Consider the following 15,249-nt stretch of genomic DNA (forward strand, 5'->3'; position numbering starts at 1 on the left):
AATACGGTCTGTTTGCGTGCAATTTACTTTTCAAGGACTGTATTGGGATACATTATTGGAATACACTCAAACAAAAAAGTGTTTTTATTTAATTTTTCTTAGTAATTATTTTTAATAACGTTTTACCTCTTTCTATTTATTATTTTCAATAAAGTTTCACCTTTTTGTCCCCATAGTCAATGCTGAGTGTCAAGTGGTTAGATGCATGAACGATGCTAGCGGACAGAGAGATGGGAGACAGGATTGACTGACACCACAGCCTTTCACAAGGAAAACAATCATCGTTTGTTGTTTCGTTGCGGGGCACATGATGAGGAGACGCAAACAGCCGAGGAACGTGGACTTTCCAAATGAATTCTCAGCTTGATTGTGCACAGCTGTAAATTAAATATTGAAAGCAATGTTAACTGAAGCACCCTAATAAGACATAATCAGCAGCGTATAAATGTGAGACAGGGTTTTAAATCTTCTAACGATTTTTAGTGGAGGTTACGCATGCTTCCCGTCATACTCATATTTCACAGGGTAACTAACATATTAGGAAGGAGTCATGTTTCAATTAAGGATTTGAGTATGGAAAAGTATTTGGGTAAACAGCTCATTTTGTTTGGTGGAATATCTATTTTTTTTTCTAGTATCAATCTGGATGATCTGATAAGTTTTTCCTTTGTTTATTTATCTTTTACAAAGGTTAAATTCATGGGACCTGTTCGTAATTTTCCAATAACAAGACTTAGGCAAAAAGTCACTGGTAACAAATTAAAACAATGAAATGAAGTAATTACTAACCCAAAACACCCTGGTTTGCTTTGTTGCATAACGCACATCTCTTAATTACTTTGAAATAACCTTCTTCTGAGGCCGAAACCTGTTTTCTACAGTTTGAAGTCACATTTATTACCAATTTACATTTAATGGGTCCGTAGATGTTTACCTCAGAGAGCAGACTCCAGAGATGCAAAGAACGACCCAGTTACTAAAAGTAAAAATCATGTTGGAAAACGGGACACATTTTGTAAGTGTTAATAAGAATTACCTGGGAGTAATGTTAACACTTGGATCATCATACAGTATGAACTTAGCCTAATAGCTTAGCAACTGACGGCATAAAATCTGCACACCCCCTATAAACTGGAGTTTCCCCATACATCAGGGTTTATCCAGTCACCCCCGCCCCCCCCCCCCCCACCCCCCCAGGATGACGAGTGCTCAGTGCTCCTCATGCCACTGCCACAGCCACGCTATTCTACCTTTGGTACAAATGATTAAAAGATCGAATCCCAAATACACAGCACTTCTATTATGAGGCTTAAGATCTGATATGTCAATATTGTGACACCTTCAAGAGCTTGATGCGGTGATTGTTGGCCCATGTCCCATGGAACCAGTGCATTGTCTACCTGGATGGCCAGTTCAACTGCGCTACAGCCGCGCTTAACTTACAGACTTTGTTCGCAGCCATTCACAAAGGTGGGCCTGCACCTCATCCTACAGAAGTTCTCCTCCTGCAGCAAAAGAGTTCCTGAGTCTCTTAGTAAGCAGTGAGGGTGTGGTGGCAGACCCAGGAACTACTGCTGTAGTAAAAAAAAAACTGGCTGATCTTGCAAAGTGTCATGGAGCAACGCAGATTCCTGTCTCACTTTGTACGTCTGGCAATTTGTATGGGACTTTGCCAACATCCCCAAGTTGCTCTAATGACTCACCAAAAAGAAGAGACTTTTCCTGTGGTCCAGGGATCAAACTGCCACCTTTAACCGCCTGAGGTCTGCACTGACGGAGACCCCAGTGCTGGTGTAACCCTGAATCAGCACTGCCCTTCATCCTCGACACACGCCAGTAATGTGGGGCTAGGGCAGTGTTGTCACAGGTGACTCCTCGGGGCAAAAGGGTGGTAAGCAACTTCAGCCGGACAATCGGCCACCTTGAATGGAATCACTGCATGACCATGTGGCTGCAAATGGACCAGGTGAGTGATGCAGTGCTGGTCCAAATCGAGGGCCGGAGTGGAGGGAGGACTCTGCGCATGATCAGGAGACCAAGGCTCTCTACTTGCAATGAGGGATCCTCAAGGAGCGCAACAGGCTGCTGTACCAGCACTGGCCGTCCATCCACAGATACCTTCATCCCACGGTCCTGCAGGGGGCGCTCAGCATGATGGAAGCTGGGCATTTTGGAGCGGCAGAGCCGAGTCTGCCAGCCCGGCTGCAGCCATGATACCAAACCATGCATTCATTATTGTGATGTGCGCACAGCCCAGAAGGGACCAAGCTGCCAGTCCAGGGCGCCGCTGCAGATCTATCAGGCAGGGCCACCAATGGAGAGGGTTGAGATGGACGTGCTGGTCCACTTTCCCTGCACTGACACAGGGTATTGCTATTTACTTGTAGCCGTGGAATATTTTACTATACGGCCCGAGTCATGCACACTTCCCGACCAGAGTACAGAGACCACAAGGAGTTATTCTGCCACTTCAGTGTGCCAGAGGAGTTACACAGAGGCGAGGGGTGAAAATTCACGGCGCACTGGTTTGGTACGGTCTGCAAGCGGCTGAGCTGAGCGTTGTGAAGACCTGCACCACCTCCCATCACCCCCAAAGCGATGGGCTGCTGGAGTGATTTAAGGTTTTCACACTTGACTAATTCCAACAGATTGAAGTGGATTTGGCTTGTTTCTCATGCAAAACAAGCCATATGTGAAGCTCAAATGAACTCAGACCCTCAGAAAGCCAAACCTACATAGCAAAGTTCTTATGCTGATGATACGTGAACAGAAGGTTCCACCAGCTTGCTTTCTTTTCCTCTAGGCTTTTTGGATGCCATAGAGAGCTGATGTCAAAACAATTGTCAGGAAATTATTACGAATTCTTGAGACTGATTATGTGGCATGGTAATGCAGTGGTTTGCACTATCACCTCACGCCTCTAGGACCCGGGTTCAAGTCTCTGCCAGGGTTCCATGTGTGTGGATTTGGCATGTTCTCCTCGTGCTATTGTGGGGTTTCCTTCAGGTACTCTGGTTTCCCCCAACAGTCCAAAAACATGCTGAGATTAATTGGAATGACCAAATTGCCCATGTGAGTGAAGAGTGTGTCCTGCAATGGGTTGCCCCCCCCCCCTCCTGGGTTCTTCCCTGCTTTGTACTCATAGGCTCTGGACCCCCTGTGACCCTGAATAGTGGTTTCAGAAAATGGATGGAAGATAGATTACCCTAATTTATAGAGCTGGGAAATTGCAGTATTTTGTTACTACAATACAGAAATAGAACGAGCATAGATTTTACTAGAGACCTATAACATTCCTCACACACTGTAAACGACGTCAGCGTTTAGGTTGTAACGTTGCACAGAATCCCATAATTAAGAGCTAAAGTCAAAACATACGGTTGGCTTCTCATAGGGAAACTTCTTACAGTAATTTACTTTGTTATAAAAAATAATCTAACAGACGCACTCAGGTTAAAAATATCACAATTTGCATTATTTATTTTATTAAACCTTAAAATATTAAGATCTTTCATGTTACAAAGTGATAGTTTCAGTGATTGTCATGCTTCTGTTTTTAGAACCATTTTCCATAAAAGAATCTTGAATCTTGAAGGTCTGAGGTTTTAGATAGATCACACAGTCACATTTTGAATGGTGTGAATCCAAAGAGGATTGAGTTCTCTTTCTCTGTACCCACTTAAAGAGCTGTGGTTCTTTTAGAGAGGACTACTGTGTATATGAAAACACCCTCAATTACACACTCGCCGCGCAGCTTGCTATCCTGGTCGTCCACCACCAGCACGCCTGGGACTGCCACTCGTGCCTGGTCCTGTGAGCATAGAGATCATTCGGTGCAAGCAAGCCCAGAACCAGAGGTACCACAGAACCTGCAGTGCCTCCTGGGCAATCTGAAGGGTGTGCACAAACTGGCCCAGCAGCACCAAGGCTCAGCAACTGCCTGACAGACGTGTGCCAACAATGCATGCAGCCGAGGGCAAGACTTCGACATCGTGGATCCAGTTTGGGTGTGCTGCCCCATTCACAAGAAGGGACGGCTGCCTAATCTAGACAGTCATTGATGGGGACCGGGGGGGGATCCGCAAGTGCTTCTACTGGCTGCAGCTGCCCAAGACGAAAAGCTGCTGTCCTGCACAAGGACCGTCTGGCACTGAATCTTCCCCTGACCTGACACTCCTGCAGGATCGCCAAGGACGGCTGACCACCCAGGTGGGGACAATCTAATTCTGCAGGGCTGGTTCCAAGAGAATGGCTATTCGGATTACCAGGATGCTTTGTATGTGTTATACTGTAGCAATGTTTAGCATATGTTTTTGCTAACGCCCACCCTTAGTGTGAATGTCATGTCGTTCCCCAAAGCACTTTAGCCATCATCTAATCCAGTGCGCCAATACCTCTATATCAGACTAACTCCAAGACGGCATAAACACAACCTACTTTTACAAGCAGATATCCAGGACGGGTCAAGTTGAACCTAGGAGACCATGTTAGGCACTGGGAAAACACAACTATCAACCTATTCTATAACTGATCTTTAATTACTCCCAAAATACTCATCAGGAGATGAAAAAAATGTGATATAAACCAGTCCTAAATCAGATCCAGGCTAAAAACGAGTAATGTGTCTGAAGAAAAAAATTTGGTCAACCATAATCTCCTTATACATTTTATAATCTCGATTGCTTATCTACCAAAAACATACATTTATTAAGTACATGTTTAATCCCTAGACTCCTTAATATAGCATAAAAGCTTACAATCTCTGTCAACCAACGGGAGTGCAGGGCTGAGACCGCGACTGAGAAGCGTGAGAGTCGAGCAGGCGGTAGGCGTGACGCGGAGCTGGTCCGGTGCAGTTTGACAGACTGGAGCGGGGACATTAACAGGGCACGTTATTGCTTTTTTGGATGCATTTATATTTATTTTATTCTCGCCTTTCATTGCTGTCATTGGTCATTGCTACCTGAATCACATTTGGATTAGACTCATGTATCACAACGTCTTAAGGCGTGGGGAATGTGATAAGGTAAGATCTGATCGGATTATGGTAGTGGTCGTCACCTGGATGCGTGTCTACCACACCTTATGCTGATAGTGAAGCAAACCCATGCATTTCTTTCCAGCTGGTGCTCACCGTGCTTATCGCGATTCAACATGAATGTCACAGAATGCTTATACTGGGCATTTCTTTAAACACGCCTATATCGTATCCTCAAATTAAGTGTCGTTAAAACGAGTCTTTTCCGTTACATCTTATTCATTTGGAAGAAACTTGTTTGTTTTCAGTTTTGAAATGAACCTTGTTTTGGTGAAGGTTAGCGGGCAATGGCCGTCCTTCGGCATCCTAGGTAAGGGTGTGGGAGACGGAGAGTAAAGTGGGGTTTATGTGTTCAAAGCACACAGAAGGCTGATCTGTACCGCATGTTGTCCACGGTTATGCTGCAAATTCACACCTCGTCTCAAACCGTGTACCCGAACAACATTTGGATAAATAAGACGTGATATTTTTATGTGCATGGTCGAATGTTTATAGCTATTTACAATTTACAATATCGATGCTATATCTCTATCACACACCTGAATTTAATCTGAATTGGTGGATTATAATCGAGCTGTTTTCGCGCAGCACGTAAACATTACGTCATTTTAATTATAAAAATATTTTTAATTATAATTTATTCAAGGTTGTTGTTGAGTGTCGTGTTTATGTGTCGATAGCAGGCCGTTTTGGCGATGTAATCGCTTCTGTAATACCAGAGAGGCAAGATTAACAACGCATATTCCCTCGTCGCGTTTTATCTGATGGGTAAAAATGCCCCGCAGCCTCGCGCCCAAAGCATAGGCTCTCCGAGGATGCTGCTGTCACACTCCTGCTGCGGTTGCTAGGCAGCGGAGGTCGGGAGTGCGGGAAAAGGATGCCGATATGATATGAGAGGAAGCACCGACATGCAAGCAAACTCCTGTTTAATCAAGACTCAGAAACGTTTTTTTTTTATGTGACCCATATTTGGAGATGTTTGAAACGGCGCAAGACTGCTGGTTCGCTGCTTAGTGCTTATATGAAATTTTTGTGGCCGTCCAACCTTATCCTATGCTAGGAAACATCGCTAAATGTAACCAACCATTCAGGCAATCTCAGGATACTCACATATTTATACACATAATGTCCCTGGGGTTTGAACTGACAGTCCTGGAGGTATAAGTCCCAAACACTGTCCTCTGCAGCACTGTATCGTAATGTAAGGCTGTGTTTTTTTCCTGTTTCCCCATTTGCGGTCCAGTTATCACCCACTTCTCCACAGAGTTAAGATGAGCGTTTCGCCTGTACCACACAGTCCTAGTGATGCCACACAGGCTGCCGACCTTCCGCTTCCGGATGGCCTTCTGGCACGAGACCAGGCATCACTGTCCACTATCCTGCAGAGTCCTGTGAGTTTTTCTGTTCTTCCAACCTTGTATTCAGAGACATTATATCTAATCCTGATATTATAACATTCAAAATTATCACTTTTTTAAAAGTTTTAGTAAGGAACCCTGAGCTCTTATTTTGTGTGTCAAAATGGATGATGACTCATCTACTACAAACCAGATTTACCTACAGGTACTAATAAAGTAACTTGAACTTACTAATAACTTACTTAACTAATAACTGATATTTTATGTCCTACGGGTGCTTTCAATCATATTCATACTGCCGTCATCCATTACATTCTATGTGTGCTCATAGCATTCTTTCCCTTCCTCTGTGTCAGTCCTTCAGGGAGGAGCTGGATATCCTGATCCAGGATCAGATGAAGAAGGACAGCAGCTCCTCCAGCCTGTGGGCCCTGCAGCGCATTGCTGACTTCCTGTCTTCCTATGGTGCCTCTGCGGCTCTCCCCACCTCGCCATGTTGTAGGTGTCTCCTGTTGTCTCATTGATGCATACAAACCCCGACTGACACTACATGTTAGCAGATTCTGAATTAACACACTCGATGTCGTGCAGAACCTTTGCTGTAGTGATGGACAAAATGACGCTTCACTATTTGCTGTATTTTTTGAACCCACTAGATGGTGCCCTCTTTTCAAAAATGGGCACAGAGCATGCCTCAAAGCAAACCAAGAGCGCCATCTAGTGGAGGCATGAAATACAACAAATGGTTCATGAAGCATCATTTTGCCCATCACTACTTTACTGCTGCAGGGGCGTAGACCACTACTTCTAAGTGAAATCATGTACCAGGACCCATTGAAACACCAAAAATGACCTCTTTGTGGTGTCCTATCATCATCTTGCACATGATAATCTCATCATGTCGATGTTTTGCAATGACTCAATGCAAAGGACTAGTCAATATCAAGTCAAATTCAGTTTTAACTTGTAAGCACAGTGATAAACTATTTACTTACTTAACATGATACCTAATATTTTGACTTGTTCCTTTGTGGGTCCTAATGGTGTGCGGCTACCATCTGCACTGGCTGTCCCCTGGCCACTGTAGCCTTGACGACAGTGATGCCGATCAATGACCTGCGAGGCAGGGATCCTGGCTCCATGGCAAAGGGGGAGGGGCTGCAGCGGTGTAAACTGGCCAGCGTTTACCGCCTGTTGGACTTTTACGGCTGGGCCCGCCTCAGCCGCACATACCTCACGGTGAGCCCGCCTGTCGCCACGAAGAGCCGGCTGTCAGCCTGACTGCGTCTCTGTTCCGGATGTGTCTTTGTATATCCGTGTCCAGCTGCAGCTGCGCAGTCTTTCGCCTGTCTGCGTGACCTTTAAGGTCTGTGTGTCGCTGCCTGCCTCCACACATCTGCCTGTACGCAGAGTTGACAACTTCCGTCGAATTTCCCGACGCACTGAGGTGCCTCGCCTGTCTTTCCAGCTGCGCGTGAGTAAGGAGCAGGATCACTTCCTGGTGCTTCCAGACGGCTTGTCGTACAGCGAAGCGACTGCCTGCAGCCTGGTGAGTCACACACGCCTCCACATTTCTGTCTTTGTGAGAACTTTCCACCCTTAATTCACAACAAACAGACTTGGCACACTAACTGTTTTGAAACACAGCACTCTGCCATCTTTATTGTTCCATCATACACAAACACAGAGACCCCCATCCCCCGCAGCCTATGAAACATGATGCGTGTGTTCCCAGGTAAAGGTGAATGTCCTGGGGGAGGTGGTTGAGCAGGGCAGCACCGCGCTGGGGGTGGACCTTGGCGTCTTTGACCTGCATGCTGCCATCCACTCTGCCCGGCCTGACGTACGCTGCCTGCTACACCTTCAAACACCTGCCACGGCAGCGGTGGGTACAGTGCTTGTGTAAATGTACAGAGGAGGAGCACAAGTGCTAGCCTCAGTGCAACTTGTTTGTCACTTAAATACCTTCTACCTTTAATTAGCCTAATTACCTTAAATTAATACTGGAAACAAATGTATGAAGAATTAATCTTTTTTTTTTTATCCTGCCTGTACAATTTCTTAATCACAATGCCACCTGCTGGTGTATTGCTGCAATAACGGCTCACAATCAGTATCCATGGGTGTAGCTCAGGGTAGTCCGCTCTGGGGGTCTCGCAGAGGTTTGCCATGTGTCCCAGAGCTCTCTCACTTTCTCCTGGACCTGGTGTCAGCTGAGCCTCTCTTGCGCACCACTGAACTGTGAGTGACCTGGAGAATCCAGCAGACGACTTGACAGCACTGAGCTCTGCCCTGTCTGTGTGCCGGAAAGGTGTCGGCCATGAAATGCGGCCTGCTGCCGCTTTCCCACGAGGCCCTCCTGGTGGGTGGGGCGGCCTACTACAGCTACAGCGGCTGCCTGGAGGAGGCCAGCGAGAGGCTGGAGCTGCAGAGGAGCCTGGGCCCCACCTGCAAGGTTATACCCAGAAACACCATGTGATGGACAGCGTGCAGCTGGAAAGCTGGGGTGGTTACGGTGGTCCGCTGCTTTATGAACGCTCCAATGTTCCTCGCACTCAGGTTCTGGTCCTAAGGAACCACGGTATAATGGCTCTTGGAGAATCAGTGGAGGAGGCTTTCTACATCATCTACCACGTGCAGGCAGCCTGTCAGATACAGGTGAGATACTCTAATAGTATCCACACTCCTAACGTCCTGCTGATGCCGATGGTTTGAACATGCCCTCCTACTGTGGGGAGGCAAAGTTCATTCATCAGGATGCCATCAGGCTGCAGTGCCCCTTTCTGCCTACAGGTGTCAGCCATGTGCAGCGCCGGTGGAGAGAAGAACCTGATCCTGTTAGACCGGACCACCCAGAGACCCTACCCGGCCGGCACTGTAGGCTGGGCGGGGTCCACTTTCGGCCCAATGCACAAAAGCCGGCGTGGGGAGAACGAGTTTGAGGCACTAATGAGGATGCTTGACAACCTGGTGAGTCCAGAACTAAACGGTGACCTTTTTTGTCCTGTTTCATGTGCTCTGTAATGTATACAAAGTAACTTACAGGGTTTCTATTCAAGCTGTGGGGACACAGTGAGCGAATTAACTCCCTGCGACAGAGAAAGCACATAATGCCGTGGTCATTAGCTTTAGCTAAATAAGAAAATAAATAATAGTAGTAACTGGGTTGGAGTCTCGGCCTGCGTTACATGTGTGTGGAGTTTGCATGTTCTCCCCATGTCGTTGTGGGGTTTCCTCCAGGTACTCCGGTTTCCCCCCACAGTCTAAAGACATGCTGAGGCTAACTGGACTTGCTAAATTGCCCGCAGGTGTGCATGTGTGCGTGGATGGTGTGTGTGTGTGCCCTGCGATGGGCTGGCCCCCCATCCTGGGTTGTTCCCTGCCTCGTGCCCATTGCTACCGGGATAGGCTCCGGGCTCCCTTGCGACCCAGTAGGATAAGCAGGTTGGACAGTGGATGGATGGATAATAGCAGTAAGAGACAAACACAATGCACAACGGAATATTAAATTGCACATTTATATTCAAGGCAGACTTGATCATAAATCTGCATCGGTCTCAAGGGCTGGAGTCCTGTGAGTTTGAGTTAGCAGGTGATTTGTAACTGAAACAGCAGGTAAACTGTCACGAGCTGAGGCTGAGGGGCGGCAGTGTAACCACCCCTCCTGGTTCTCTCTGCTCCTGCCAGGGCTACAGGACGGGATACCCGTACCGCTTCCCAGTGCTGCGGGACCGAGCCCGGGCACGCCGGGAGGTGGAGGCTGCCCCCAGCGCCATGACTACACTCAGCCTCGAGTGGGCCGGTGGCCGCAGCCACCTGCGCCCACCCCCCCACGCCCAAAAGCAGCGGCAGGAGCGGACCAAATGGCTGAACACGCCCAACAGCTACTGCAGGGTGGACCAGCCTCAGGACAGCCCAGGGTGGCAGCGCTGCACAGTACGGACAAGAGGAGCCCATGCTGGGCTGTTCTGTTATACAGAAACGTAGAGCTTTACTCTGTATGTCATGAATGCATATGCTGTCAGCAGATGATGGGAATGGATAAAAGTATGTGGATCTCACACATAAAAATATACCTGGTATGCAAGCAGCATATAAAACGTACCGACTGCGGGCAGAAAGAGATTGGGAGCGAACGGTAAACACTGAGGATTTATCCAGTCTCACGGAACTGTCACTATTGCGAAGTTACTTTGGAAGCTGGGTTTAACTTTCCTGCTGAAAGTCGGCAGCTGCTCACTCCCCTCCTGTCTCTAACTCTCTAACTGTCTCCAGTTCTCTGCAATGCAGGGGTAATTCACAGTCCCATGCTGATTACTGCAGTGCCTCCACTGCCCTCTGCTGGACATTTTCTGAAATGTCACAGTATTGCACAGAAGCGGCCAATCAAGCGATCTCTTAACCAGTTCCTGTTTCTTCATGCATATCTTGTCTACACTGGATAAAAGTCGATATTAGTTTTACTTTGGAAAACTATTTTAAAGCTTAACCTTTTTCTATGGAGAATGTCTATTCAAAAATTCTAGTTATTCGATTTTTAGTTACTTAATGTAGAAGCCTATAAGCAGCCTTGTATGACTGACTTTTCTGTTATTGTTCTTGTAACATTCTGAGTTCTCTTCTCCTTTCTCTCCTCAGTGGTTGAAGGCTCAGGAGGTTAAACAGGGAAGCGGCTTGGCCATCAAGATGGAAAATCCCAACCAGTTTGTGCCACTCTTCACCAACCCCGAGGAGGTGCTAGAGACGCGCAGAAAGGTGGGGTTTACAGCACTTATCTCTCGCACCTTCTGACACAAAACGGCCTATCCTGAGCAAAGGGGGGGGATGTCAGGAAGCTAAACAAAAAGGAAAAACACTTTGGTCAGAACCTCTTAGGGTGTCTGTAGAACCAGGTTACACATCAGCCCTTTTTCCCGCTGCCAGATCCGTGAGCAGAACCGGCAGGAGGTGAAGTGGGCGGGGCCTCAGTCCCATGTCCTGGCCAGCATGCTGTCCGACACGGATCTTAATCAGGTATGACTGAGCAGAGCCGCACATGGAGATCCACACCCTACTGCAAGACAGCCAGGGTGCCAAGTTCTTACTGTGTCACTTGTGTTTACCTGTATTTCACCCTCCTGTCCTTCCTCCTCACCTTAGGCCTCAGAGCCTAACCTGACCCAAACCGGGGCTCCCTCTGGCCCAGATAACAGTACCGCTGAGCCTCCGCCGGCCCCAGAACCCGAGCCCCCCAACCCCTTTAGCCAGCTTACGGACGAGGAGCTGGAAGAGTACCGGCTGGAGGTGCAGAGGAAGCAGCGCTTCGGCCTGAATGGAGGTACCCGCCCACACGTTCCGCCACCTGTCATGTCACCCAGCTCTGCTGTCTACCTCTCGCTCCACATCCTCTCTGTCTTCCTCTGGCAGCTGGGGCACAGCTGGTGGATATGCAGGCACCCTCCCCCACAGCCTCACCGAAGATGGATGCCTCCAGCCCCCCACCAGGTAGACGTGCTGATGCAGATGGAGCCCCCTTCAGGCACTCACGGGGGAACACACTGGTAGTCACACACATGCTAGAGGACACACTGAACACACAGCCTGACATAAGCATGTATGACACGATCTAGCTATATGTCCCGATGCTCATATGCCACCCCCCATCCCAGACGAGTTGCTGGTTGTGGCACAAAATGGAAGCAAGGAGAACCAGAATCAACAGGAGGAGGACCGCCCTCTGGAGAGCGGGATGAAAGCACTGTCCATGGAGGAAACTATTCCAGCCTCCCCCACTGCACCGCCTGCTGAGCCCCCGTCCAAGTCGCCTGCTGCAGAGGCCTCGCCCTGCAAGAAGAAGAAGAAGTTCAGGACCCCATCGTTCCTCAAGAAGAGCAAGAAACAGAATGTGAAGGTGGAGGCTTGATGGGACAGACAGACAGCTATATATACGAGACCCTTCCCTGTGCAAACGGGCTGCCTGGCTACCTCCCTCATTATTATGGGCTGCTTGGCCCCTCCCTCATTACCACGAGCCGTCTGGCCCCTCCCACATTACCATGGGCAGCCTGGTCCCTCCCTCATTACCACAGGCTGCCTGCCCCCCCCATTACTATGGGCCCCCTGGCTCCTCCCTCATTACCACAGGTTGCCTGGTTCCTCCCACATTACTATAGACCCCCTAACCCCTCCCTCTTTACTTCTGGCCGCCTGGTCACTCCCTCATTACCACAAGCTGCCTGGTCCCTCCCTCATTACCACAGGTCACCTAGCCCCTTCCTCATTGCCACAATCTGCTCCTGAGTCTGGTCCCTCCCTCATTAACACAGGCTTCCTGGCCCCTCCCTCATTACCACAGGCTGCATGGCCCCTCCCTCATTACCACAGGCTGCCTGACCCCTCCCTCATTAACAAGGGCAGCCTGGTCCCTCCCTCATTGCCACAACCTGCTCCTGAGTCTGGTCCCTCATTACAACACACAACAGCATCAGTTACATTGCATCAGTTACATTACATTGGCTACAAGAGTTCTGGTACAGCACACTGGATCCCTAGGGGGATTGCTGTTATACCTTTGAGTAAGAATGAACAAGCTAGAAAGGCTCCAGTAAAACATCCAGCTCTATAAATCAGATGAGCCCTTTGCACAAAGGTTAAACTGACATGCACATCAGAGAAAAGAGCTGCATTCTCCATCAATAGGTATCACTAGGTATCCAGATATACCCCAGAGGCAAAGGCAGGCACTGATTTTATTCTAATATCAGCAGGCAGTGATGGCCTCTATGTTTGCCATTTTCATTTCAAAAGAGATGGCTGCCCTGCTCAGATTGCATCTTAGATAAATGATCAACCGTTAAGCAACAATCCCTCAATGAATGTCTGAAAGGTACAGAGTCAGTGAGGGGAAAAGGCAGATTTTATTTCTGCTGTGTAGCTCATGATTGTGCCTACAGGCCTGATATAGATGTCTTTTCGTATTCATGGTTGACTCATTGTATATTTAAAATGGTCTTGTAAATAAGACTCGTATCAGTATTTTTCCCCTCTGCAGGCATCACAGTATTCCTTAAATACTCTCATTACTTGTGTTCCCAATGTCTTTAACTGGTTTCCTGTTAGCCGTCAATTGGTTTGGTACTTCCCATTAAAGATCCGATCTGTTTTATTTGTTTTTCTTTTCTCTTCAACTGGGTAAGACTGCCCCCGCAAGGTCAGTGCACACTCACACCTCCCCAGAACATGAGGTGGAAACAGTGGCATCAAACTGCTGCATTCGCCGGAACGTCTGCTGTCTGCTGTCCGTCAGTCACAGACATTCTTCACTTTTACCCAAAGAACCCTCAAGAGCAGAGAGAGCCAGGCTGAGTCAAGTGACACACAGTAAAATTTTGCATACAGAGCCCTAAATAATTAAAACTACAGTCCAATAAACACAGAGTTGCCTTGTGGGAGTGAAACTAAACTGGGCTAAGCTGAATACCTTCGAACAGAGGATTGAGAGAACGGCCGTGAGTGAGAAGACAGAAACCTCTGCATGGGGCGAGGACTCGTACTACAGTCCGGTAGCAGTTACCGTAGACGATCTTTAGAGGGTAGTGTCTCTCTTCCTTCCTGTTGCCCAGGGGAACAGTGGCTTCTACATCGCCCCCTTCTGCGCTGGATGTGCTGCAGTCATGTCTCCACCTCGCCACCAGTGCCTCCCCCAGAATGATGTCCATGCGACGCTTCACGTGCCTAAAAACATGTGTTTACTTATTTCGTATTTCATGGGCTCCTGCAAGCTGTCTGTGCAACCCCAACCCCAAACAGGAAACCTATGCTAATTAGAATGCAAAGTCAACCGTGCAGGGCGCATGAAAAGGAATACTAACTAGCACATTAAGCAGTATGCTAACTCCCACCTGAAAAATTGACATGATGCAATATGGCAAACTCCTGTAACCATAACTGTATACATTTTTCATAAAAATAAAATTATAAACCAGTAAAAGAGATCGGATGGATAGATGGATGAAAGTAGTAACCAAACACGATGATAATACGACAGTGTGGACTTGGATCTGAACTGCCTCGGGGGGGACATGAAGACTGTGGTAATTAGGACAAAGAGGTACTCTTCCAGAGGGATTCCTACATTAATTACCATGCTGCGCTGAACATCCGCCTTGATGCCAGGGCCAACCCATGCCACGGAGCAACTCCATGCTTGGACTTCAAGGTCATCGGCTGCGCCGGCTGGAGTGTGGTGCCCCCTAGCAGCGATGCTTATGAGTGCAACGGAGCTGGTCCCACCCACCAAGCACGTTGTAGACCAGGCACTGCTGATGCCACAGAGCCCCCTGGTGGTTGTGCTGTACTGGTGCTGTACCTGGTCGACATGGGCGTGGCAAAGTATGAGGCAAAGTATGTCTTATGAGGAGAGGTTAGCTGAGCTGAATCTGTTTAGCCTTGAGCAAAGGAGACTAAGGGGGGACATGGTCCAGGTATATAAGATTCTAACAGGTCGGGATGCTGTTCAGCCAAATTTCTATTTCAACATTAGTTTAAATACTAGAACTTGTGGCCATAAGTGGAAATTAGCGGGAGAACATTTTAAAACGAATTTGAGGAAGAACTTCTTTACACAGCGTGTAGTTAGAGTATGGAATAGTCTTCCTGTTAGTGTAGCACAAGCTAAAATCCTGGGTTCCTTTAAATCAGAGCTAGATAAGATTTTAACAACTCTGAGCTATTAGTTAATTTCTCCCCAAACGAGCTTGTAATTTGTAATTTTCTAATGTTCTTATGTAGAACGAGGTGGGGAGTAATCATGGGAGTGAAGAGTCACCATGCATTTGGTCTTACTGTACTCATAAGCGTTTGTTAAAACACAAA

The 15,249-nt window shown here is 47.7% G+C and overlaps 2 protein-coding genes across 6 annotated transcripts in view; one reads left to right on the forward strand and one right to left on the reverse strand.

The window, feature by feature from the left end:
- Positions 1-4,096: 4,096 nt before the first annotated feature.
- LOC125746796 (beta-adducin-like) lies at positions 4,097-13,540 on the forward strand. 5 transcript variants are annotated; one of them, XM_049021260.1, is made up of 15 exons: positions 4,097-4,209; positions 6,303-6,429; positions 6,753-6,894; positions 7,484-7,635; positions 7,865-7,945; positions 8,132-8,281; positions 8,708-8,851; positions 8,956-9,054; positions 9,190-9,366; positions 10,084-10,332; positions 11,035-11,151; positions 11,320-11,409; positions 11,536-11,713; positions 11,803-11,880; positions 12,045-13,540. In XM_049021260.1, exons 2-15 carry the CDS (start codon positions 6,310-6,312, stop codon positions 12,296-12,298), a joined length of 2,031 nt encoding a protein of 676 aa, XP_048877217.1. In that variant the 5' UTR covers positions 4,097-4,209; positions 6,303-6,309; the 3' UTR covers positions 12,299-13,540. The 5 variants fall into 5 exon arrangements, with proteins under 5 accessions (XP_048877217.1, XP_048877216.1, XP_048877215.1 ...); XM_049021259.1 differs by lacking the exon at positions 4,097-4,209 and adding an exon at positions 4,750-5,026; XM_049021258.1 differs by lacking the exon at positions 4,097-4,209 and adding an exon at positions 4,751-5,026 and having other exon boundaries at positions 6,282-6,429.
- A 428-nt stretch (positions 13,541-13,968) lies between these two features.
- Positions 13,969-15,249, reverse strand: part of kcnn2 (potassium calcium-activated channel subfamily N member 2) — a 43,928-nt gene continuing 42,647 nt past the window's right edge. The window contains exons 7-8 of the transcript XR_007399040.1: positions 14,519-14,743; positions 13,969-14,109 (exon numbers count right to left, since the gene is read on the reverse strand). The gene's annotated coding sequence lies outside the window, so the exon portion shown is untranslated. The remainder of the gene's footprint in view (positions 14,110-14,518; positions 14,744-15,249) is intronic.

The sequence above is a fragment of the Brienomyrus brachyistius genome, chromosome 7 (genome assembly GCF_023856365.1).
Source record: "Brienomyrus brachyistius isolate T26 chromosome 7, BBRACH_0.4, whole genome shotgun sequence".
In the NCBI taxonomy this organism is placed as follows: Eukaryota; Metazoa; Chordata; class Actinopteri; order Osteoglossiformes; family Mormyridae; genus Brienomyrus; species Brienomyrus brachyistius.

Excerpts from the sequence above, each read along its gene's own strand:
- LOC125746796 (XM_049021256.1), top strand. The coding sequence starts at position 5,326 with ATGGCCGTCCTTCGGCATCCTAG. Across the intron at positions 5,349-6,281 it reads GCCGTCCTTCGGCATCCTAG|TTATCACCCACTTCTCCACA; the intron begins GTAAGGGTGTGG and ends TTTGCGGTCCAG. Across the intron at positions 7,636-7,864 it reads TCAGCCGCACATACCTCACG|CTGCGCGTGAGTAAGGAGCA; the intron begins GTGAGCCCGCCT and ends CTGTCTTTCCAG.